Source organism: Sminthopsis crassicaudata, chromosome 6 (assembly GCF_048593235.1).
Source record: "Sminthopsis crassicaudata isolate SCR6 chromosome 6, ASM4859323v1, whole genome shotgun sequence".
In the NCBI taxonomy this organism is placed as follows: domain Eukaryota; kingdom Metazoa; phylum Chordata; class Mammalia; order Dasyuromorphia; family Dasyuridae; genus Sminthopsis; species Sminthopsis crassicaudata.
The window spans coordinates 103,228,527-103,252,487 of NC_133622.1; the positions used below are offsets into that span (position 1 = coordinate 103,228,527).

Consider the following 23,961-nt stretch of genomic DNA (forward strand, 5'->3'; position numbering starts at 1 on the left):
GCATTTTAATTAACAAAGAAAAAAAAGTATTATCTTCCTTTCTTCTGATGAATCACCATGCCTTTGCTCTATAAACTTTTAGTTTCTTAACTGATTTTAGCAAACTCCCTAGACATATAGCTAAGCCTATGTGACCTTGACAGAGGTTGCTGTCTTTACAGGGAATGAGGCCTTTGGGGAATGTCAGATATATTGCCAAGCAAGCAAAATTTTTATATATATATATGCACTCATATTTCTTTGACTTTGGATAGGGCAAGGCGAAATGGAGTAGAGAATGTGATCTCCCAAAACTGGAGTTTTACCTTTGGGGTTAGTTGCCTTGTATACAGCAAAACATTCTTAAATTACAGGGTAAGATAATTAACAATTATATAAATTATGTAACAATTAACAATAATATAAAAATAGTCAATAACTGTAGCAATCTTGTGTTTGACAAACCCAAAGATCCCAACTTTTGGGATAAGAATTCAATTTGACAAAAACTGCTGGGAAAACTGGAAATTAGTATGGCAGAAACTAGGCATGGACCCACAAGAAATATTATAAAGGAGCTTTAACACTTTCATTTGTGGACTCTTCAGATCTTCCATGATTTAAGGTCCAGCTAATCTTTTGGATTTTAATCATTCTATTACATAGATATGCTTCCTCTTTATTTTTGAAGATGGGGTATCAAAACATAGCGTTTGTTTTTTTAGGCACAACTTCCAGAAATGTCACATAGTACAAGTCTGATTAAATTCTTAATAAAGATAATCAACATTTGACATATTTACCTCTTCCCTAGCAGACATTCCTTCTTCATCACTAGAAAGACTTAAAGAAGGAAGTTTTCTCTTACAAAAGACTGAATCCTTGGATCCCAAAATGCCCCCACCCTTTCTCTGATTCCTTAAGCCATCCCCATATATATAGAATATATATGTATGTGTGTGTGTGTGTTTATTCTGTATACCAGAAACCAAAAAACACACCTTTTTAGTGCACAACTTTGCTTTCCTAAAGTAAGAGATTTTGTAGTACAGGCTGTAAAGTTATCTCCCAAATCCATTTCCCATTTCTTAGCTATCTTTTTACTGAATCACAATAGGGTCGCTCTTGGTGCTGCTTGCCCTTGCCCTTGCCCTATTAGTTCAGATCCAAAGCCACAACAATATGAGGCACTCACAGGTCAGTCAGCAGTTAACAACTTAGCCACAACACATAAAGGATTCCACCAAGATACTCCAGACTTCTATGGGCAGATGTGGCATTCACCTCCCTGTGGAAATAGGGCTGCTTGCAGGATAGGGAGTGGTCATTTGAATTGTCTTGGGGCATCTGCCCCATCTAAATAGACGCTGCCCTGAGGTGCCCATAAGCTGTAGATGCAGTGGTCCTCAAACTTTTAAAATAGGGGGCCAGTTCACTGTCCCTCAGACTGTGGGAGGGCCAGACTATAGTAAAAACAAAAGCTCACACTCTGTCTCCGCCCCTCAACCCACTTGCCATAACTGGGCGGGCGCATAACCGTCCTTGGCTGTATCTGGCCTGTGGGCTGTAGTTTGAGAACCCCTGCATTTAGCTTGAGTGTTTGTCCTGGGCCAGTCAAGTCTCAGGATGGCTTTATCACCTAGCAATGAGTGATCTTACTCAACCACGTAGGTTAACTGAAGGACTAGCCCCCCTCCCCCACTCTACATCCTCCTCCAGTATTCCTGCCCATTTTTAAAGTCAATTCCTATGGATATGAAATCATAAGATTACAGAATTAGAGCTCTATTGGGCCTCGTTTCGTTTTAGTGATAAGGAACTAAAGTCAAGAAAAAGTTCAATAATTTGCCCAATGTCACTTAACTACAAGTAGTTGAGGTGGAATGTGAACCCCAGCACAGCTCACTTTTCACTGTGCATACTACCCTTTGTCCACTACAACTTTGAAAATATTTAAAACTTTCTATTTGCTTTTAATATGGATGTGTTTGTCCAGGAATGGCAGGGAGAAGATAAGGGCTGTCCTAAATTTCATGGTCACTTTTTGGGTATGCATAGAGTGTTAGGAGGGAGAGGAAGAGTCATATTTTCTATAACACAAGGCTCTCTTCAATCACTTTATGTCTTCTTGAAGAAAATCACTTTGTTGCCTATGTGACAAGTTTTAAGCTTCTCCTCTAATTTAAAAGACAGATAATATCAATGGTTTTGTAGTGGAATGAACCTGGCCAAAGGAAGTGACTTCTGTCAGCATAGTGATGAGGTGAGAGTTTGCCCTGGAGAAGTGAATGGAAAACAAGTGGCTCTCCATCATTTTGACAAGCAGTTTACCAGTGGTTATTTAAGAGGTGTTGACAGGGTCTGACTGTAGGGCTAGAAAGCCCATAGCCCCCTGAATTCATCCTCTCCTAGCAACATGAACTGCAGGGAATGCTATAGCAGCATTTTCTACAAAACATCAAAAGAGAGATGGAACAGCATAAAATATATTAGGTGAAATGCAATTTCAAATTTTCTAGCAATGTGCTTAATATCTAAAATAACCTACACCCAACTGTACTCATAAAGCTGCAGCCTGCTGAGTAGTTCAGTAACATTATAACCTCTAGAATAGAATAAAAGCCTTCTTCTGAGCTTAATGGCTTCTTGAGTCACATGGCAACATTTTAAAATACCATTTTAAAAGTTTCCAGGTTCTCTACCAAAAGTTTGTTTCCACCTGCACCCAGCCAGCCTTTGAAGTGGCAAGTGATGGCAACCACAGCCTCTATGCCCATGGCTCTGCCAGCTTTTAGCATTCGTCTTTGATTAAGAAACAACCCTTGATGTTATTACTCCCAATTTAGTCTTTTTATTAATAGAAAATGAATTGTGGAACTCTACATATCCTTGGGCAATCATTGTTGCAAGCTAATAACAGCACAATTCCTATTAAAGGCCATAATTTACTAACGACAAAAACAAACTTCATTTGTTTTCGCTTGACTATGTCTTTTTGGTGCTGCCATGCAATACCCATTATAGTTTTGATCATTATTAACACAGGATAGTACTTATTTTGTATGCATGACATTTTATTCAGTTGGCCCAAATAAGCGGCCAAAACTCCAAATTTTATGGATATGCATTGTGTTTGGAATAGCACTGTTCTGACATCAAGACCACTCTCAAAAACAAAAACAAAAATAGAGTATGTTTTGAATTATGTGGCAATAAAGAAGGATGTGGGCTCTTTTGCCAGGTAATTTATATATGGGTGTGACTTTTTACAAGGTAAGGACTCAAATTTAAAAAGCACAAAAAAGTTCTAACACCTTTCATTCTGTATATTCTTCTCCTAGATGTTAACAGCTGGCTGGTGACATTTGGCTTCCATCTACACAATGCTATTCCGGGATTCCCTGTTCCCAAGTTTGACCTAACAGAGCCTTCTTATGAACTAGTGAAGAGTCAGCAGTGGGATGATATACCAGTAAGAATCAAAAAGAACCAAAACTAAAGAAGTAATATGAATGGGAGAAACGGTTCTGATTTAGCTCTCTGCTTTCTTAGCTTTATTCACCAATCTTTACTCAATTAGCATTAATTAGTAAAGCATATGCTACTGCCATTTTTTTCTTCTAAAAGTGAATGTATTATAGGCAGAAAAAAACAGGGGGAGGGAACTTTTTAAAGAGAGACTTTTGTGTTGTTTAGGGTTAGAGTCATTTCTGATGGTGGAGATCAAAACCTATAGTCACACATATTAGTAATAGCTAACAAAACCTAGCAACCCTGAGTTTGAGTTGTGAGTTTCCTAATGGAACCCTGGAAGATCAAACCGACAATGGCATTCAGAGCCTGAAGGAAATAAGAGAAATAAAAATAAGCCAGGAAATAAACACAATTATCACTGATGTATATTTTCTACTGGCATCCTACAAACAATATACAAGTACAGTTTAATTTCTACTCTTTACTATTAACTCTGATTCACGAGATAGTGTAAAATGCAGAATCATTCCAAGTCACGCTCATTACTATAATCTAAACTTTGGGTGTTTTTGTTATATCATTGGAAGGAAAAGTACAAAAGGACATATATACCCACACACATGTTAACAGTTCTAAAGGATGAAAAAAAAAACAAACAATGGGAAATTGCAAGGTCAAATCTACGGTTTCCAAAAATGGTGCCTCTAATTCAGACCATTCAGAGATCAAAAAGAAATGCACCACAAAATACCAGGATTTCTAGCTTAAAGCAAGAATAATTAGAGATCAAGAAATTGGGTTACCCAATAATGATAAGGAACAGAGTTGAGTAATTTTGGGGGGTGGGGTTTAGTTTTTGAAAAATTAATTTTTCCTCCTGGGAAGTTTTCTATCATTTCAGTGAATATAAGGAAAAAAAGGAACAATCATAGTTAAAGGGCAAAAATATATAAAAGACACTCCGCAGAGGTCCCTTTGTTCTGTTCTTGGACAGAAATAACAGCTATTTGGGTTTTCCTTTAAGTAACTTTTTTTTTTAAAAAGATTCACCTTCTTATTTGTAAAGACTACCAAGTCTTTAAGATAGGTAGGGGGGCATGAAAGGGGAAAGGGCAAAATTTTACAACATAAAAAAACTTGGACTGGTGGTTTCATTAATATAGAATAGGAAACTCCCTCTGCCAGTGTAGGTTGGTACCCTTTGTTCCCTAAAAAGTCATAGGGAATTTCTTAGGTCACTGAGAAGATACACAGTCCTTATCACAGGTGAGCTTTTTACTCAAGTCTTTCTGACTCTAAAATGAGCTTTCCAGCTACTTTTCCACATTGCCTCTCACTCACTAACATTTCTAAACTTAAAATGGATCTAAGTTGGTCAAGTGCTATGTAGACATGCCAAAGTCTTCTAACATATATGAGCCAGGGTGCATTGATGGCATATGGCATATGGCATTGCATTAATCAATCCCTTCTGAAGTAATTTAAGTCTTTTGGGTTTGCCAACTTTTCGTGTAAGCAACCATTAGGATCTGGTAAGAGTTTCCAATTAAGGAAAGAGTTCTAAGGAGTCCCTGTTAAAAACATATGGGCACCTCCTAAAAGAAATGCTTAAGTTCAAGAAGCCATGACCAGCATCAGACAAATATCTGCCTTTGTCAAATAGATTGAACTGTTAAGATACTCCTATTAAAGTCCTCGCTGATGAAGGATTTTTAGGTCACTCCCTAACTTGCTGAAAATAATTGCTCTTCATAAGGTAGCATATAATAGTTCTCTATGTTCAGGCCTTCAAAGACTCCAGTGGTATGGCTCTGCTTATCGCTGTGAAATTCAGCTGAAAGTGTTTACCAGGAAAAGACGAGTCTACCCAAATTAAACTGCAAGCATTCCAGAGCATACAAATGGGACCCAGTGTTCAAATACTTAGCATCCTCTGAGACTCTCTCACAAATCCCAGCTTTTGCCAGTCTTTCCCCTGCTTCCCACTGAGAAGGTTGGAAGAATGCAAGAGCTGATTAGCCGAGTTGCACAGATCCTCAAAAAACAACACAAATGTTTCTAGTAATTATGGAAGAAAACATAAAGCATTAGTATTGGCAAATACTATAAACGTTTAAAAGCTTTGAATGGAGTTACATTTTTAAGTTGGAAACAAACTCAATAAGCATTTAAATGAACTTGAAATCAGATGAATTTAAGAAAATCCTTCCACCTAAAAAGTCTTTTTATTTTGGGAAGAATTAAGCTCTTCGGTGCTTTTGTCACAGTAAGGCAGTGTGCCAAAGTGATAGGGGACAGAGGGGTGCCAGTAGAATTAGTTTCTTGATCAGGGGCTATGTTCTTTAAAATGTCTCTCTGTCCCTTTTCTTTCCAGCCAATTTTTGGAGTCCAACAACAAGTGGCCAGACAAGCAAAGGCTTTCCTGTCCCTGGGGAAAATGGCAGAAGTGCAGATCAGCAAACGCAAAGCAGGTGGAGAGAAATCGTGGCTATGGTTTGCAACAGTCAAGTCTCTGATTGGCAAAGGTGTGATGCTTGCCGTGAGTCAGGGGAAAGTGCTGACCAATGTGCTCAACGTGGCCAATGAGGACTGCATCAAAGTGGCAGCTGTCTTGAATAATGCTTACTACCTGGAAAACTTGCATTTCACCATTGAGGGGAAGGATACTCACTATTTCATCAAAACCACCACTCCCGAGAGTGACCTTGGCACCCTGAGGCTAACAAGTGGGAGAAAGGCCTTGGAAAATGGGATCAATGTCACCGTTTCCCAGTCTACCACAGTGGTGAACGGCAGGACTCGCAGGTTTGCTGATGTCGAAATGCAATATGGCGCGCTGGCTCTTCACGTCCGCTATGGCATGACCCTGGATGAGGAGAAAGCACGCATTTTGGAGCAGGCCCGACAGAGGGCCCTGGCCAATGCCTGGGCCAGAGAGCAGCAAAGGGTGCGGGACGGAGAAGAGGGAGCCAGACTCTGGACAGAGGGAGAAAAAAGGCAGCTTCTCAGTGCTGGGAAAGTACAAGGATACGATGGGTACTATGTACTCTCTGTGGAGCAATACCCAGAGCTGGCCGACAGCGCTAATAACATACAGTTTCTTAGACAAAGTGAAATAGGGAGGAGGTAACACACTGGCCAAGTCCGGGCCACCAAAGAGACAGTGCACCAAAGTCTTCTGAAAGGGAGACAGAACTATCTTGCTGCATCACTACTTGAGCCTAAACTACACCTTTGCTCAGAATTTTCTGTAGCACAATTTTAATTTGGACTCTGTGAAAGAGAAGAGCCTTCCAGGAGAATGATACTGCTTTAAAACAAAACAAAAGAAAACAAAAAACCCACAAAAACAAAAGAAAACAAAAAAATTACAAAAACAAAAAAACAAAAAAAAACACTTTTTTTCTGAATGACCTTAAAGGTGATCCGCTTTAAAGAATATGTTTACATATGCATATCGCTGCACTCAGTTGGACTGAAAGTATTAAAAAAAAAAAAAAAAAAAGGAAGAAAAGAAAGCTGCCTAAAACTTTTACAATAGGCCTCCTGTTTCTTTGAGGCACTGTATTTAACTAAGGTAAAGATTCATACAGTGTTTCCAAATATTACCGAATTGTTGACCTTTGCTTACAAGAAGTAGTCTCTGCATAGGATGTGCTATATATCTCTGTTAATTTTAACATGTGGGGTAAAGTTACTGTTTATAGACAACCCAACTGCTTTAACTGTGCTGCTTTATAAAAGGACACTGGCACAAGGGGACTTCTGCTACCGTGGGAATTTAATAATGGATTTTACAATGCTAACATGGTTTGCCTTGGGGGAAAAAAACTGGCAAGTGGAACCCTTGTCACTGATAAGCAAAGGAGACCCTGATTTTTTTGTAAATTATGTGAGACAAGTTGTTTATGGATTTTTATATGAATTACAATTTACTGTACATCAAATATTAGTCTCAGAGGAGTTAATTTATGTAAAGTGTTTAAAAAAGTTTATACTTAAAAAAATAAAATGATAAAAACATGTGAACTGTGTGATTTTTTAAAAAGGATTGCACCTTTTGTTATCTGTTATAGCTATACAGTATAAATTATTATATTGTAGAGATATAACAACTTATGCCTATAATGTCCAAAAGTGTTAATATTTTTGTATTAGGTTGAGAAATTGTACATCTTTCTATCACCAACATGGATAGGATAGTGCAGTCCTTCATGGGTGGCTATCAGAGTGCAGCTTCCTTCTCCAACTTTCTAATCATCACTCTGGTGCCCCCACCATCATTTCCCAGGGGTACAGAAGCAAACTAAGGCTCGGGGAATGGGCGGAAACTGTAGACAACTGGGGTTTTCCTGGTCCTCTCCCAACTGTAAAAATAAATGGGGATTTGTTGTAATTAACCACTGGGGTTTTCTTGGTATCGTTGCATTGGTTCTGTTAATGGAGGCCCGGAGTTACATTTCAAGGTAGGAGAGCATAGTGCTGCCAGGGGCTTGGAGAATGTTAGGACTGACTCACTGTAGTTTTAACCAGATCAGTCACAGTGGGTGACAAATGTGTCACTTTAAGGCACAAGGAAAGATAAAAGAAACCAAGCCTGGTGGAGAGAGTCAAAGAGACAGCTAATCTTGGTTCTTAAACCTCTAGGTCACTCAAAGAAACTCACCAAGGGAGATGAGAGCTCCTTAGGTGCACATGACCAAATCTCTGAATGATGGGGCTAGGCGATTGTCTCCGCTCCAAGTTGGGGCCAGAGAAACCAGGGTGCCACAGATCAGACTTGAAGGTAGTCCACAGCTGCGTGTGTGTGCTAGCTTTGTCTAAGCAAGCCCAGCCTCTGTACACAATGGGCTCGAGCCATTATTCAAATCTCGTTCAGAAGCACTAAATTTCAGCCACAAAAATATTTTTAGAAAATATTTTTCAGTTCCTTGGGATAGAGTCCACACTGTTTTTCCTCTATGTATAATGGTGATAAAATATAGCAAGTGAACAATGTCGTAAATATAAAGGTTCAAGTGATGTATTAAAAATAATTTTCTAACTGCTTTGTATGTATCACATACTCTAAATTGCACAGTAGGCGTGTTTATTAAACAGACTGGCTGGGAGAGGTTCGAAATAGCTACTGAATCGGCAGTATCAGTGCTATTACTGTATTTGTGTATTTGGTAGAGCATACCGAAGTAATTAATCTTATAATGAATGCTGATATTTTACTAGAATGGAAGCACAGATTAGCATCAATATTTTTTATCCTTGAAAGTCCTTTGGCAAGTATGAAGAACCCCAGATTTAGCAAACTATGAAATTTCAAACCACATAAACATGGCACTGTTTTCCATTTTCTTTTTGAAATGTAAACTGTTAGGTATTTGCAATTCTGTTAGATGGAACCTTCAGCAGCACTGTATTTAGTTAGCATGTTGTAAGTGCTTTTGGTGAAATAGGCTCAGAGTCTAAATTCTCAGAAACGTTTCTGACCTATTAAATATGAAAAGCCTATACCACGTGGCAGAAGTGAAATCATGGTCTATCGTCTTGACATGTACTAGTCCTTTACATTGGCACGGATAAATAACAAATTAGAGTATCTCTTGGTGCTTATTTTAGATGAAGTCAAATCAAACCAATTAGTGGTCTTGTTAGTAGGTATAATGAGCCTATTTCTTACTAAAAAGACTTGTGATCTGGACATGCTTTTACAAGAAATAGTGACCTTGGGGAATATGTAAACAAAAACTTTTTTTTTTTAAGATGGGGAGGGGGAACCTGTATAATGAAAAGAATTAGCTTACAAAAAAAATTGATATTCAAAGTATTTTAGGCAAAGCCAGTCAAAAATGCTTTCATGATATTTTGAGATGTAAATTTTGTCTGATTTGTATTGTTCCTTTCATTTGCCTTCTTAACTTTATATGTGACCTGAATTTTCCATAACTTGATGACTATAGATTGCATCTAGGCATTCCAATAAAAGCCAACCCAATGTGTGTGTGTTTATATATTTTTTAAATATTGTGTTAGCCATTATAGCTCAGGTATTGCTTTTCTGTTTATAGTTGGAGATGCAAATGAATGCACTTGTATTGCTATTGATTCATCTGCTACACAGTTGGTAATATCTTTTTTTTTTTTTTTTTTTTTTTTTTTTTTTTTGTCCATTGGCCAGACTGCTAACTCAGCAAAGTGAATTTCACCAGGGGATCTCTCCCGTGGCCTACTTTAGAAATATGTTAAATACACCCCACAAAGCCAAGTACTATAACTGTAAAGAAGGGGGGGAATCCACTACCCATTACCCATTACTACTCAAGACCAGTCCTTTTTTTCCTGTGATACTGCAATAAGTATACTTAATTAAAACACTTGATTAGAATAATCAGTTTGGGCCTGATAGGCTCTCTGCCTCCTGGAGATGTCTAAATCTACATATAGACAACGGACTGATTAGGACATGCTGATTCCAGCACTTCTGTGGCTGGCAGGCCAGCACTTGGATTTTAGTCTGAGAAGGCAGCCTTCATCACACTTACTTTGTAGTGACAACCTCCACTTGATAACATGTTGATCCAACAAGAATCAGGTCACTCCACTTGGCAAACTGGCCTATTTTTCCCTGCCCCTAGATATACACTCAGAGAGGGAGAGAACTGTATTTGCATTAATTGTTTCAAAACAAAATACCACCCTATTTTGAAAACCTGGAGTTTGTAGTTGTTGGGTTTTTGTTTTTTGGCTTTTTGGGGACGAGCCAGATTTTGGTTTTTTTGGTTTATTTTTCCTGTAAAAATAGCATCTGAACAAATGCAAAGAAAAATGCACTGAATAAAAACTAAATCCCAGTCCAAAAAGAATCTTTTTAGGAAATGACTCCACAGCCCCCTGCTGCTCTCCATGAAATAAGCGTCTGTGTCCATCTCTTCAATTAACAAAACCCTGCATTTTAAGAACAGGTATTAAAATGGTCATAGCTATCTCAATATAAACATCTCAACTCAAAGAAAAGATCCAAATATTTTTGAAGGCTAGAGGGGGAAAAAAATTACCTTTCCGTGAACTACCTGCATAGTGTAAGGTTAGGGAGAGCTTATAGAATACACTTTTCCCCCCATTCTGTCCCAAATGAAGTGGCTTTGTCTCTGAACAGCAGAGCAAAAAGGCTGCTTTTAGTGCCCTTCAAGTGAAGGGATGCAAAAGATGATGTTGAAAAGGCACTACAACATGGGGAATTTGCAGCCAGATCCCCTTGTGAGAAAACAGGCTGTTATTCAGGGGTGGACCAGGTCCCCTGCATGGGAAGAATGCCAGCACCTTCCCCATTGCAGAGGCTGGAGCCAGGGATGCCGGGAAGCCGCAGAGAGAAGCCCCAAGCACTGTTACTCAAAAGAGAAAACATCTTCCTTTGGCACCTGATCCTAATCCACTTTCTTTAAGAAGCCTGATCTTCCCTCCTCCATCTCCCATCCCAAGCCATGCCACTACAGGCGATTAATTAGGCTATCTACCTCATATTCCTCCCCTAGCCTATCATTCCCACTGGATGATGGCTGAACCGTTTTAAAGCTTTCTTGATTCAAAACTATGCCATTTTCACATACAAAAGGAGGCTGTTACAGTCAGGAGGGCCACATGTGCTTTGTGTTACTTTTCCAGCAGAGTAGCAGTGATTAATTTGCACTGATCCATCCACACCTTTTAGGATCAATTCGTGTTTGTGACTAGTAGCAAACATTTGTAAGCCAGATGAGTGGGATGGGGAGACTGGATGAAGTCTGCAGCCACAAAAGAGACCAGAGCTAATTGGCCAACAGGAAAGCCAGATGGGCCCACGCCTTCGTACCATTAGCCCCGATTCCTAACAAATTAAACTCATCGGCCATCTTCTTTCTAACAGATTTCTATTTTACCCTAAAAAGGGAATGAAGGTAATGTAATTTATAGCTCTGGACAATGAACCCTATTTGCTCTCTCAGTCAAACTCTGATTCGTGTCCAGATGTATACCCTGTAAGAGTAAAAAACTGTTAAACAAAACCAGCTACAGAAGTTCCAGCTCCACTGGTGCTATTCATGTGATCTTACACAATTATTTCTCCTCTCTAGCTCCAGTTTCCTCACTTGTTAATTGAGAGGTTTGGATGAGGTGGTCTTCCAGATCTAGACAGGTGGTTCTATGACTTTCAGATGCTTAACCTCTCTGGGGCTCAGTTTCCTCATCTATAAAATGGACTGATGATTTCTAAGGTCTTTTACTATTCCTGTGGTTGACGTTTAAAAGGCACAGCACTACTGCCGGCCCTGAAGAGTTTGCCATCTAGTTAAACTAGTTCCTCCTTTGTGGTACTTTGGAATCTTTATGGGAAAAGATGTTCTGGACAGTCATTGTAAAAGGATGACATGACTTTAATTTTACTAAATAACAAAACCTAAGAGAACAAATGTAATTAAGGCAATTAAACATCCTTACTAGTCCTAGCCCCTCAAAATGCCTCCCTGGGGATGTGCATGTCTGACTTTCATCAAAATGCCAGCACTGTTGATGGTTATCCTCAACAGTTTCCAGAAGTGCTTCAAAATGATTGACCCATGATCTGAATTTATACAAAGGACAAGCAATTCACCAAAGCAGTAAAGCCAGAATGGCTTTAAGCTGTGGTCATCTTCTCAATGCCGCATGAAATACAAGATCAGTTAGTAATGTACAGTTATAATTAGTGCTAAAAGTACTAACATGTAGGCCAACCCTATTGCCTCAGTGGAGGAAGAAAGGAAGGAAACAAGCATTTATTAATCCAGGCAACTCTGCTAAGCACTTAACGAATATTATCTCCTCATCACCTCACAAGAACCCTGGGAAGTAAGTACTATTGACCCAAATAGGTTAAGGAGATGCTATTCCTATTTTACAGTTGAAGGAACTGAGGTAGACTAGGGTGGTAGACTTAGCACATGTCAGAGGCAGAATTTGAAATCAGATCTGATCTTACATCAAGATCTGATCTTATTAGATTCAAATGGAAACAATATAAGGATCTCTGCAGCAAAATACTGAGTCAAAAAAATACATATTAACATTATGTTCTATTGAATTATTTTTTTTTAAATATTTCCCAATTCCAGCAAAGACTTCCTGCTTGCCATCTCAGTTCTATAACAAAAATAAAGGGTAACCATGCAGGCTCAACAGTCAAGCTTTAATCTCTTCAAGTAGTAAACACAGATAATAAACTATGCAAGTAACTAGTAAATAGACTTATATAATAGTGGTAGGACTTGATCCTTGGTCCTTACATTTTAAATTCCCTGTTTCCCCACTCAGCTGTACTTCTCAGGCTATATGACCTTACTCAATGGAATAACCAATGATTCCCAGTTCATTTTGTTGTGACTAAAGTAGCAACAGGAAAGAAGTTTGCTGTCGTTCAATCACTTCAGCCATGTCCAACTCAATTCTTCCTGATCCCATTTGTGGGATTTTTTAGCAAAAATAATGGAATGGTCTGCCATTACATTCTCCAACTTATTTTACAGATGAGGAAACAGAGGCAAACAAGGTTAAGTGACTTGCTCAGGGTCACACAGCTAGTTGAACTCAGGAAGATAGTCCTGATTCTATTCATTCCGTTCCTAGCTGCCCCAAGAAAAATGGTACTGGCAACCTATTGGTTTTTATTACCTTCCATTATAAGACCTCTAATGAATATCATTTCCAACTACAGATCGCATTTGCTGTTCACCAACTCCGAAAGCAGTAGTCTCTTGATATTAGTTAATTACGAACGACTTTTAGGTAAATTGAGTAAACCATTTCATTTACAGACTTGACGTAAAATTCTACCATCAAGGAATATAAATTTCTGGAGTCTTGTGTATAGAAAAATTACTATTAACTGATTCAAAGTGTAGAGTAAGATCATTATTCAGTTTAGGGTTAATAGGCTCTACAAAGCAAGCTTAATAAATCCTTCTGGGACCTACATTGAGGAAAATTAAAATTAGAAGCATAAATTGTGAGTTCTAAGGGTGAGAACCATTCAAAACCTACCTGTGTACAGGGTGAATTGTGAGCAATATTTTACTGCACCCCAACACAGCTACCATTGGAAACCAAAATCCGATGCATTTCTGTACACAGATTTTATGGAAATAACACTGTAATTATTTCCATGCTCATATTATTCATTATTCACCACAAAATTATGAAAAATGCAGTATTTTCAAGTAATCTGTTGGCTCAGTGAAGAAATCACCATATTCTCCAAAGTTTTCACAAATGATATGTTTCAATTTGCACATATGATAGAGTAGGAAAAGCAAAGGATTTGGAATCCAAATACCTGAGTTCAAATATCACCTCTGATATTTACTACTAGGCAACCCTAGACAAGTCAAATGCATTCCAATAAGCTTCACATCTTCAAATCATAGGATTTGAGGGAGAGGGAGAGACTGAGCTAAGGAGCTAAAACAACAGGTATTTTAACATGCCTGGGACTAAAAGTGGGAGCTCTTATTGGAAGTTTCCATATGAGAGCATTAATACTGTCCTCAGGGTCATAGGATTTACAGCCAGAAAGGACCTTAGAGATCATCTATTCTAACCACTTCATGTTGCAGATAAGGAAATTCATTTTTACAACTGTATCTCCTAGGTGAAGAGCCTGCCCTCTAATTCCACTTGATAATTAATATAACTCTAGGGCAATTCCAATATACTTTTTCTACATGAGGGTCAGTTGTCTCATCTGTAAAATTAGAGAGTTGGACTAAGGTTATTTCCAAGACACCTTCCAGCTCTAACATTCTCTGATTTGAATCCTCTCCAGAATTATTGCTTTCCTCACTGTTAACAAGCCCCATCAACCACAGGCTCCCAGAGGATTCACCCCGGCAGGAGCTGTGTCCCATGGGTTAGCTTCTGCCCACATGCCCCTTGTTAGAGAAACTGGCTCTATCCCTGGGTGTTCCAACTAAGTGGTTTAAAATAATTATCCCTAACAGCTTGCTACCCAGAGCAACACTCATGCCAGAGTTATTGACAAGACATGTTGAAAAAAAATAAAGGCATTAAAAAAAAGCTAGCCGTCACCTCAACTGCATCTCTCTCCAAACACAATCGCCCTGGGGCTTTCTTCTAAGAGTCAAGATTGATAAGGGTTGAAGTTTATGCCCCTGTTTCAAGAGGGTGACAGGCAAGCCTCCAGAACTGGGGGGAAAGTCCTTAGGAAAATGAAGGATAATTTAGAGTTAGAGAAATGGTCAGAGTTGCTCTACTCTCTAGAGGGGCAATGGTGAAAGGGTAGGAAATGAAATGAAGGAAAGGTAAGAAATGAAGGGACAGGGAGGAGAAGAAGAAAAGGAAAAAGGAAAAGGAGGAAGAAGGAAAGAAAGAAAGGAAGAAAATAAAGGATGAGACAATAGATGAGTATAAAGAGGAAAAAGCAAAAGAGAAGGGACAAGAGGAAAACAAATATAAAGGAGGAATTAAGGGAGAAAAAGTGAAAAGAGGGAAGAAAAAGAATAGAAGGGGAAGAGAAAGGAAAAGAGGAGGATAGGAAAGAAAAGAGTCAGTGACAGGAAGAGGGAGGGAGAAAAGGAGGAAGAAGATAATACAGGAAGAGAAAAATAGACAAAGAAGAAAGTAGAGAACAAAGGAACAAGAAGAAAAAAGAAGAGGTAGAGGATGGAAAAGAAGGAGGCAGCAGCAGCCACAACAGGCTTTGCAGAAAATGCTGCTGCGTAGATCCCCTGGCTCAGCTGGAACATCTGGGTCCCAACCCCTCCTCCTCCCCTCACCCCACCCCCAGGCAACATCATGGAGCCTTTTAAAGCCTTCTAGGCCCATGTGGGGAAAGCTGTTCCCTCCACTCTCCTTCCAATCTAGCCCTCTCCCATCCCCCTACCAAGTCTGGCCTCCCCCTCTCCCCATATATACACACACCCAGGCCACGCCCATTCAAGGCAGGCCTGGGACTTAACTTCCTCCACTCTTCCTGAAACCCCAAGTGGAGGCTTGGGGCCTGAAGCTCTCTCCTGCCTCTGCCGGGTTCCCGGGACCCAAGCGCTGTCACAGGCCACTAGCACCGCCTAGCGACAAGGACCTTTGGGAAGCAATGCTGGGCAGCTACGGCTCAGAAGGGAGTATCCCTGGTACTCCAGCACCTAGAGGCAGGCAAGAGCATCCCTGGTACCCAGGTGCCCCTGGGGGGCAAGCAAGCACATCCCTGGGGCTACATGGGGCAGGCGAATGTGGGCATCCGGCGTTCCCAGTACCAGCACCACACTGACAGCCCCTGGGCACTCCTAAGCGCTCCTCTAGGGCCTATCAGACACCACTTCTTATTATCCCCCAATTTCCTCATTTAGCTCTGCCCCAAGAAGTCTCCCCCATAAAACTGTTACTTCTGCTTCATGCACCACCTCCCTGAGGCCTGGCCCTTGCAAAAATCACTCCCTTCAAGCAGAAACTTTGTCAAACAATGTTCCTCTCGCTTGGCAGATCAAAATAAGGCACTCCCCCGTAGGAATTGCCCACTGGCTCTCCAATAGCCAATTGTTCCAAAGCCCGGGTTTCTGAACTATCACATTGTTTTTCTTTTACTTTTCATGTTAACAGCCCTGTCGCTCTGCACAATTTCCCAGAAGGATGGCCTGGTTAAATTCAACGTGGCATTTTGATTTCAGAGCCAGCCAGGCCAGTCACGGAGAGTGCTAGAGTGACAGCTCCAGAAGCTGAACCCCCTGCTGACTGGCACACCAGAAGTCTCAGGAATGCCCGCCTCCACGCTGGCCTTTTGGCTGGACATGACCTCCTCCCTAGTCAGCTGGGCCCTTTAGCCTTCTGATCCTCTAATGAATATGACGGCAGCCGAGAACTCCTCCTAGACCCTGCGTTCCACTGCCAACTCCTTTCCAGGGTAGTCACCCTGAGATGTTTGCAGGCTAACTTCAAATAGCCATGGCATAGAAAAGAGACTTTAGCTTGGGAGCAGCACCTTTACAGGATCACAGGTCTGCAGCTTGAAGGGACAGCACCTCAGGGGCCAGCTAGTCCAACCCTCTCTTCTTACAAATAAGGAAACAGAGGCCCAGGTGAGTTAATAAATCTGTGGCTCAGCATCTGAGTACACTCACAGAGCTAGAGTCAGAAAGAACTCCAGTGAAAAATGCTTTCATTTCACAGAGGAACAAACTGAGGACCAGAGGTAAATGACTTCCCCTGCATCACATAGTGTTAGGGGCCAACACTTTATTAGGAGCCGGTGTCACCTAATAAAGTCAGTCCAAAGATTATCAGTGGGAAAGGGAGCATGTTATCATAAAGACAAGCTGGGTGACCTTAGGCTTCCTCCATTCTAACACAAGGGAATTACAAGAGATGTTTTCTATGAATTTTTCCAGCTCTAAAAAATCAATGTTCCTAATAGTCTGTAAACTGTTTGGGTCTAAGTTGTTATTTTTTTTTTTTTTAATCTATTAAAAGAAGGGATAGCTAAAGTCCTTTCCAACTAAAAGATCCTTTATCTAGATTTAAGGATTTGTACTATTTACTCTAAGAAGCTCATTATCTTCCCAATAAGAACAACAGATAATTATAAAGCTTTATTTGTAAAGTACTTTTACTATAGTATGTCTTTTTTATCCTCATAACAACTCTGGAAAGTACTATCATTATTCCCATTTTATAGATTCTCAAAGTGAGGCTCAAAGGCTAAATGATTTACCCTGCAACAACCCCTAAAAGTCCTTTCCAACTAAAAGATCCTTTATCTGGGTTTAAGGATTTGTACTATTTACTCTAGTAGAAACTCATTATCTGCCCAATAAGAACAACAGATAATTATAAAGCTTTATTTGTAAAGTACTTTTACATGTACTATGTCTTTTTTATCCTCATAATAACCCTGGAAAGTACTATCATTATTCCCATTTTAAAAATTCTCAGTGAGTCTCAGAAATTCAATGATTTGCCTAAGATTTCATTACTAAGAACAAGGTGGAATGTGACCTTCTCTTTCTGGTTCTGCATATAGGACCCTAACCACTCTCCCATACTCCTACTCAGTTTCAGGAGCCCTGAGGGAGATGGTCATCATAGGCTCACTGATTTTTTAGAAGTAGAAAGGACCTTTGACACTGTCCAATTCAACCTCTTTTTTATGGATAAGAAAATTGAGGCTCCCAGAGAGGTTGTAGGACTTCTTGCCCAAGGTCACAAGGTACTATTAGAACAACTGAAATTCTAACTAGATTCACCAATTGCCTAATCCGGTGCTTCTTCTCCTGTGCCATTTTTATTATTAAATAATAAATAAAAAATATTCCAGGATTCTAGTTTTTCACAGATAACCAAGGACATACCTTTGTTGCCACAACTGACCCAGCTCATATGCAGCCTCTGCCAATTAAGCCTACCATACATCCCAACCATGCAACAACATTTCATCAAAGGACAAAAGTTCTTTCCTTGGGGAGGCAGAGGTACAAAGGTACAAAGAATCATGATCTAAGAGTTAGGAAACCTACTTGGTATTTCCAAATTGGCCACAACTAAGCCAAGCTGATGCATCAGTTGGTACATCAGTTTTTCCTGCCATAAAATGAGAAGGGGTTGGACTCAAGATAGCCTCTGGGAGTTTCCCAGCAGCTCTCCACCTATGTCTCTTTGATCTTAGTAAATATGCTGCAACAGCACATGGTAATGAGACTGCCAAAGGAGAAAGGATAGTGGGAAAAGGCGAACTGAGCCAAGGATGATATTTTTCAAATCCCACAGAGTTTTACAAGCTAGGGTACACAGAATTCATACCTAATGCTCCAGGGAAAAGGCAGACTCCAGTGAGAAGTCTGGCAAGGGCAAAAGTCTATAATCCCCAGATCACATGTGAGGTCTCCAAGCCCTATTTTAAAAGGGAGAGAAAGGCTAATAAGAAGCACTGGAGCCCCAGCCCATGGCTCCATCATCATGACAGCCCCGACCTTTAGCCTTGGTGCTTCGGCTTTCTCCTCCCCTGAAGAGGAGTACTTGGCCAAGGAAGGCCCCAGTATCAAAGCCCAGGGAATCTCACTTGCTAATCATTATACTCAAGCTTGCTGCAATTAATATGCCCGAAATAATGGCCCACTCCAAGGACCATAAAATCCAGAGCAGTAGGGGAGTGAAATGATTATAACACTTTTATCTCATCAATAACAACCACTCTGCATTTGTGCTGTTGACTAATCTTTTCATAGTAGGGGGGAAATACAGAGAGAGGAGGAACCTGGCTGCTTAGGAACAGCTGTTGTTTACTTTAAAAAAATAATTAGCACAAGGCCTTCTCTTACCTTCTCTCTGTGGCAGCAGTAATGCACCTGCCAGGACATATATCTAGGGCAGAAAAAATGAGAGACCCACAGGGGAGCTAGACAGGTAAAGAAGGCAGGGAAACTGAGAAACCATCGAGGCAAGAAAGGCAAGGCAAATGGTTGGGGCAGGAGCAGGGTCTGATTGTCTCAGGTTTGAATAATGGGGACCTTTCTTGAAAGGTCCCTCTATGGGACTTTTCCTTTCTTGAAAATTGCCCCAATGATGTCAGCTACTGAAGCTAATGAAGCAGGAAATCTGGTGAATCTGAATTCCCTCTTGCGGCCATAGGACATGGGTGTTGGTCTCCAGGAAAAACAGGTGGGATTGACTGCAAGGATTCTTCAGTGCACACCAAGCTGTGTAGCCTTATCTTCTCTACTGAGCTCTAACAAAACAGGATTCCATGCAATAAATAAAATCTGCAATCTGGCCTGATATACAAAGAACTGGCCTCCAAGTCAGCAGGTCATAGGCAGAACCTAGATCAGCTTCTGACTCCCATTAGCTGTGCGACACAGCTAAGATCTCTTAGCCTTTCTGGTTATTCTTGTAAATTTTATTTATTTTTTTATATGTGTATATATGTAATATGTACAATGTAATATATGTGAAATATATATAAGTATAATCATATAATTGTAATATAATTATATATGACATGTGTATGCATACATATATATATATATATATATATATATATATATATATATATATATATATATATATATACATATATATACATATCATATATAAACTGGAGAGAACAGATGCCTCTAACCCTAGAGTTCTTAGCCTTAGTACTAAACGTGTAATCCTTGGCATTTTGTTGAAGTCTCTGGACCCTCTCTGATAAAGTTTTTTAAATGCACAAAATAAAATACTTATTATATAAAGGAAACCAATTATATTGAATTACAGCTATCAAAATACTCAAAAGAGAAAAATGACTTTTGAGTCATGTGACCAAATGATGGTGGGCTAGACCTCTTGCATATTCTGGCTCCAGTATTTCTGGAAAATATGGCAGTTCAAAAAGACAAATTCAGGGGACCCTAAACATTCCTCATGACATCTCAGACTTCTCTAAAACAGAAATTACGTGCCCAAGGTAAATCAACTTTAAATGTCCCTCTGGTCTAGAACAAAGATACCAAGCACATGGCCCACCAGTAACATTTGGTCCACAATGTGCCAAGTACAGTCCAAATCAAATTAAAATGTAATTGGAAAATATTTAACAAAATAAATAAAACTAAAATACAACATAGCTAAAACTAAAATATGTTTTTTTTCTAATTCAACATGAGGGCTGTAGGGATCCTTATGCTTCCTTTAGTGGCCCCCATTTCTGTTTTGAGTTTGATTCTACTGATCAAATTACCAAGTGGATTCTTTGCAGGTCTTGATAAAATAATTTTTAAATTCCTTTGGAAAAACAAAACATGAAGACTATAAAGGGAAAGGTGAAAAAATAAAGGTGCTATAAAGCAGCAGTCACCAAAATCATCTAATATTGGTTTTTTAAAAAGGGAGAGAGAGAAATCAGTGGAACAGACTACCCAAAGGAGAATCAGGAACAGTGGAACTCCATGTCCCTGCATTTGGCAAAGAGGGAAATAAGAATTACGTAGGGGAGAAAAAAAATCACTTTAATTGATTAAAAACTGCTGGGAAAACTGGAAAGTAATTCAGTAGCCATTAGATTTATACCAACATCTTACATTATATTTCACCATATATTCTAACGAGATATGTGAACTTAATATTAAAAATCATACTATAAAAAAATTAGAGGAGAAACAGATAATATACTTCCCAACAAGAGACAGAGGCAATTGCAAGGGAAAAAATAGAAAAATGATTACACAAAACTGAAAAGCTTCTGCAGACAAAATTAATGCATCTAAGATAAGAAGGGAAAAGGAAGAATGAGAAAAAATATTTTTATCAATTTCTCTGATAGGGTTAATATCCAAGATATAAAAATAATATGTATAGCCACTAATAGGTACACCCAATATATAAATGATCAGAGAATATGAACAAACATTTCTCAAAAGAACTACAAAATATTCTCAATCACATGAAAGAATGCCCCAAATTACTAATAAGAGAAATGTCAATCAAAACAACACTTTAGTTTCACTTCACATCCTGTAAGTTGTCAAAAATGATGAAAAATAGCAAAACTCAATGTTGTAAGGGCTGTGGAATAATACACACACAATATATTGTAAGCAGCATTATAAAAGATAAAAACCATTAGGAAAGCAATTTGGAATGATTCAAATAAAGTCTGTATCCTCCAACCAGATATTCCTCTGAAAAGAAGAAACTCCCCACATACATGAAAAATATTTCTATCACTTTTTTGTGATAGCAAAGCATTGGAAACATAGTAAATGTCCATTAATTGGGGAATGTCAAGCAAAATGTGACATATGAATGCAACAAAGTATTACTGTACTATTAGAAATTGTATATTTGATAAACACAAAGACAGAAAAGCTCTGTATGACCTGATATAGAATATAGTAAGCAGAGCCAAGAAAATAACATACACAATAACTATAATGTAAAAAAACTACACACCAAAAAAACAAGAGAATTTAACAAAATTATAAAGATCACACATAATAAAAACGAAGAGAACCAGAAAGAGAGCCCCAACCACCGCCTTGTGGAGTATGAGATTCTTAGGTGGTACACACTGCATGTGTTTTCTGTTTTTTCTATGTAGTAAGCAATCCTGGGGATTTTTTTTCTTTTTTCTTTTTAAAAATACTATTTATTAGATGGGACAATTCAGGGGTTCTCACTACAGCCCGAGGGCCAGGAGGACATTTACATGACCTGCCCAGTTATGCAAATGAACTGAGGGGGCGGAGACGGAGTATGAGGTGGTGTTTTTACTATAGTCCAGCCCTCCAACAGTCTGAGGAACAGTGAACAGGCCCCCTGTTTAAAAAGTTTGAGGACCACTGAAAAGGGTCAGCATGAGAGAAGGCAGGTAGCATGAAACAAAGGGAAAAAAAGGACTTAAATCATAATTTCATTACAAATCACTTTGAACATGTCACTTAATTTCTGTGGACTGCAGTTTCCTCAACAGTGAAATAATAGGGTAGCAAAGAGCAAACTAATAGATAAAAATAATAGATAATAATATATAATATTAGATAATATAGATATATTATAGATAATATAGATAGTATATATTATATAATATAGATATAATACATAATATAGATAATAATTATATAATGATATATAATATTAGATGATATAGATAATAATATATATTGTATAATATAGATATATTATAGATAATAATTATATAATATAGATAATAATATATATCATATAATATAGATATATTATAGATAATATATAAGAGATGATAATTATATAATAGAGATAATAATACATAATATTAGCTAATATAGATAATAATAGATAATACTTATATAATATAGATAATAAAATATAATATAGATAATAATATATATTATATAATATAAATATATTATAGATAATATATAAGAGATGATAATTATATAATAGAGATAATAATACATAATATTAGCTAATATAGATAATAATAGATAATATAGATAATACTTATATAATATAGATAATAAAATATAATATAGATAATAATATATATTATATAATATAAATATATTATAGATAATACATAATATAGATAATAATTATACAATATAGATAATAATATATAATATAGATAATATATACTATAGTAATAATTATATAATATAGATGATAATATATAATATTAGATAATATAGATAATATATATTATATAATATAGATAATTATACAATATAGATAATATATATTATATAATATAGATATATTATAGATAATAATATATTATATAATATAGATATATTGTAGATCATATATAATATAGATAATATTATACAATATAGATAACATATAATATTAGATAATATAGATGATAATATATTATAGATAATAGATAATATTGATAATAATAGATAAGAAGATACATAAGAAAATAAAAATAATAGGGTAGAATAGATAAAAATTCCTTTCCACCTTAAAGGGCAGCATTAATGGAGAAAAAAGAGGAACTTGCTAGCAGTGAGACAGAAGAAACAAGCATGAGGAAGTTATTAAACAAACTCCTTTGCATGACAATGCTCGTGTGAAAGAGCCCCAGCAAACCCCCTCTCCCAGGGAAGAGCCTTTCTTGGAAAAGTCATGGTAATGCAGGTAAGAAAATCATTTAGGAAGAAGCCTGAGAACCACTTGTGATGTCGGGGAAACTGAGGTAAGATAGAGATTTCTTTGTAAGACTCCACCTGTTGCATTTGCCTGCAAAGAGTAATATATAACCCCTCCCCCAGATTGATGTGCTTGTTTCTCTTCTCTCGCCCTTCCTGCCCCTCCCTCAGTCTTCCTTCTTTCTAAGGAAGTTGAGTGGAGAACTAGAGAACTTCTAGATCCCCTCACTCTCCTCCCCTCCCCCATCCCATTTGCTTTTCCTTCTGCCTCTTCACAGCTGCCATCTGCAGGTTGAGGGGGTTTGAGGAAGGCTATATAGACGGGCAACACGGAGAGGAGGAGGCAGATAGAGGAGAGAAAAGAACTTAGCTGCCCCTGTTACCATGTGACTGTCCCCCACTACCTTTATTTATTTTGCTGACGCACTTGGGGGTCACACAATTAAGAAGTGGTCTGAGACCCTGGTTGACAGTCCAACAAAAGAGAGCGCCTACTTTTCCCAAACACTGCAAGAAAATGCAACAAGGAGACCAGAGCACTTATCTTTTCTGGATGAGGTCCCCACTATCTCCCTCTGGAAACATTCTGGTCCGTAGGACGATCAGGAGAGAAGAGTTCCGCAGCAAGTGCAACCACCAAGTCAGAAAAGCATTTGCAAGACTGGTACAATTTATACTGTTCCTCCAATAATTAGCATTTTGAGAAATGAGGGCCAATCAGGTTGCCTGAATTCTGAGGCCCGCTAAAAAGTTGGGACCAATCAGGTTGCTTGGTGAGAGAACCAATAGGGCCATCTGGAAAGAGGAGACCAATCAGGTGATAGAGAAGACTACTGGGGGGTCAACCAAGTTGCCTGAATTCTGAGGCCCGCTAGAAAGCTAGGAC

At 38.4% G+C, this 23,961-nt stretch overlaps 1 protein-coding gene and 1 long non-coding RNA gene across 28 annotated transcripts in view; one reads left to right on the forward strand and one right to left on the reverse strand.

The window, feature by feature from the left end:
• The window catches only part of TENM3 (teneurin transmembrane protein 3), a 3,351,339-nt gene extending 3,341,893 nt beyond the window's left edge, over positions 1 to 9,446 (forward strand). For all 21 annotated transcript variants that reach the window (XM_074276236.1, XM_074276245.1, XM_074276241.1 and 18 more), the window contains 2 exons: positions 3,321 to 3,451; positions 5,828 to 9,446. In XM_074276236.1, coding sequence (XP_074132337.1) covers positions 3,321 to 3,451; positions 5,828 to 6,583 — 887 coding nt within the window. In that variant the 3' untranslated portion in view covers positions 6,584 to 9,446. The remainder of the gene's footprint in view (positions 1 to 3,320; positions 3,452 to 5,827) is intronic.
• LOC141547735 (uncharacterized) overlaps positions 1 to 23,961 on the reverse strand; it is a 49,352-nt gene that overhangs the window by 11,908 nt on the left and 13,483 nt on the right. Inside the window, exon 4 of one of the 7 annotated variants that reach the window (XR_012483610.1) lies at positions 6,201 to 6,319. The exons of 4 other annotated variants lie outside the window; for them this stretch is intronic. This is a non-coding gene — a long non-coding RNA (uncharacterized LOC141547735). Of the gene's footprint in view, positions 1 to 6,200; positions 6,320 to 23,230; positions 23,871 to 23,961 lie in introns of those variants that run through there. 2 more of the 7 variants (XR_012483606.1, XR_012483608.1) reach the window with 2 other exon arrangements.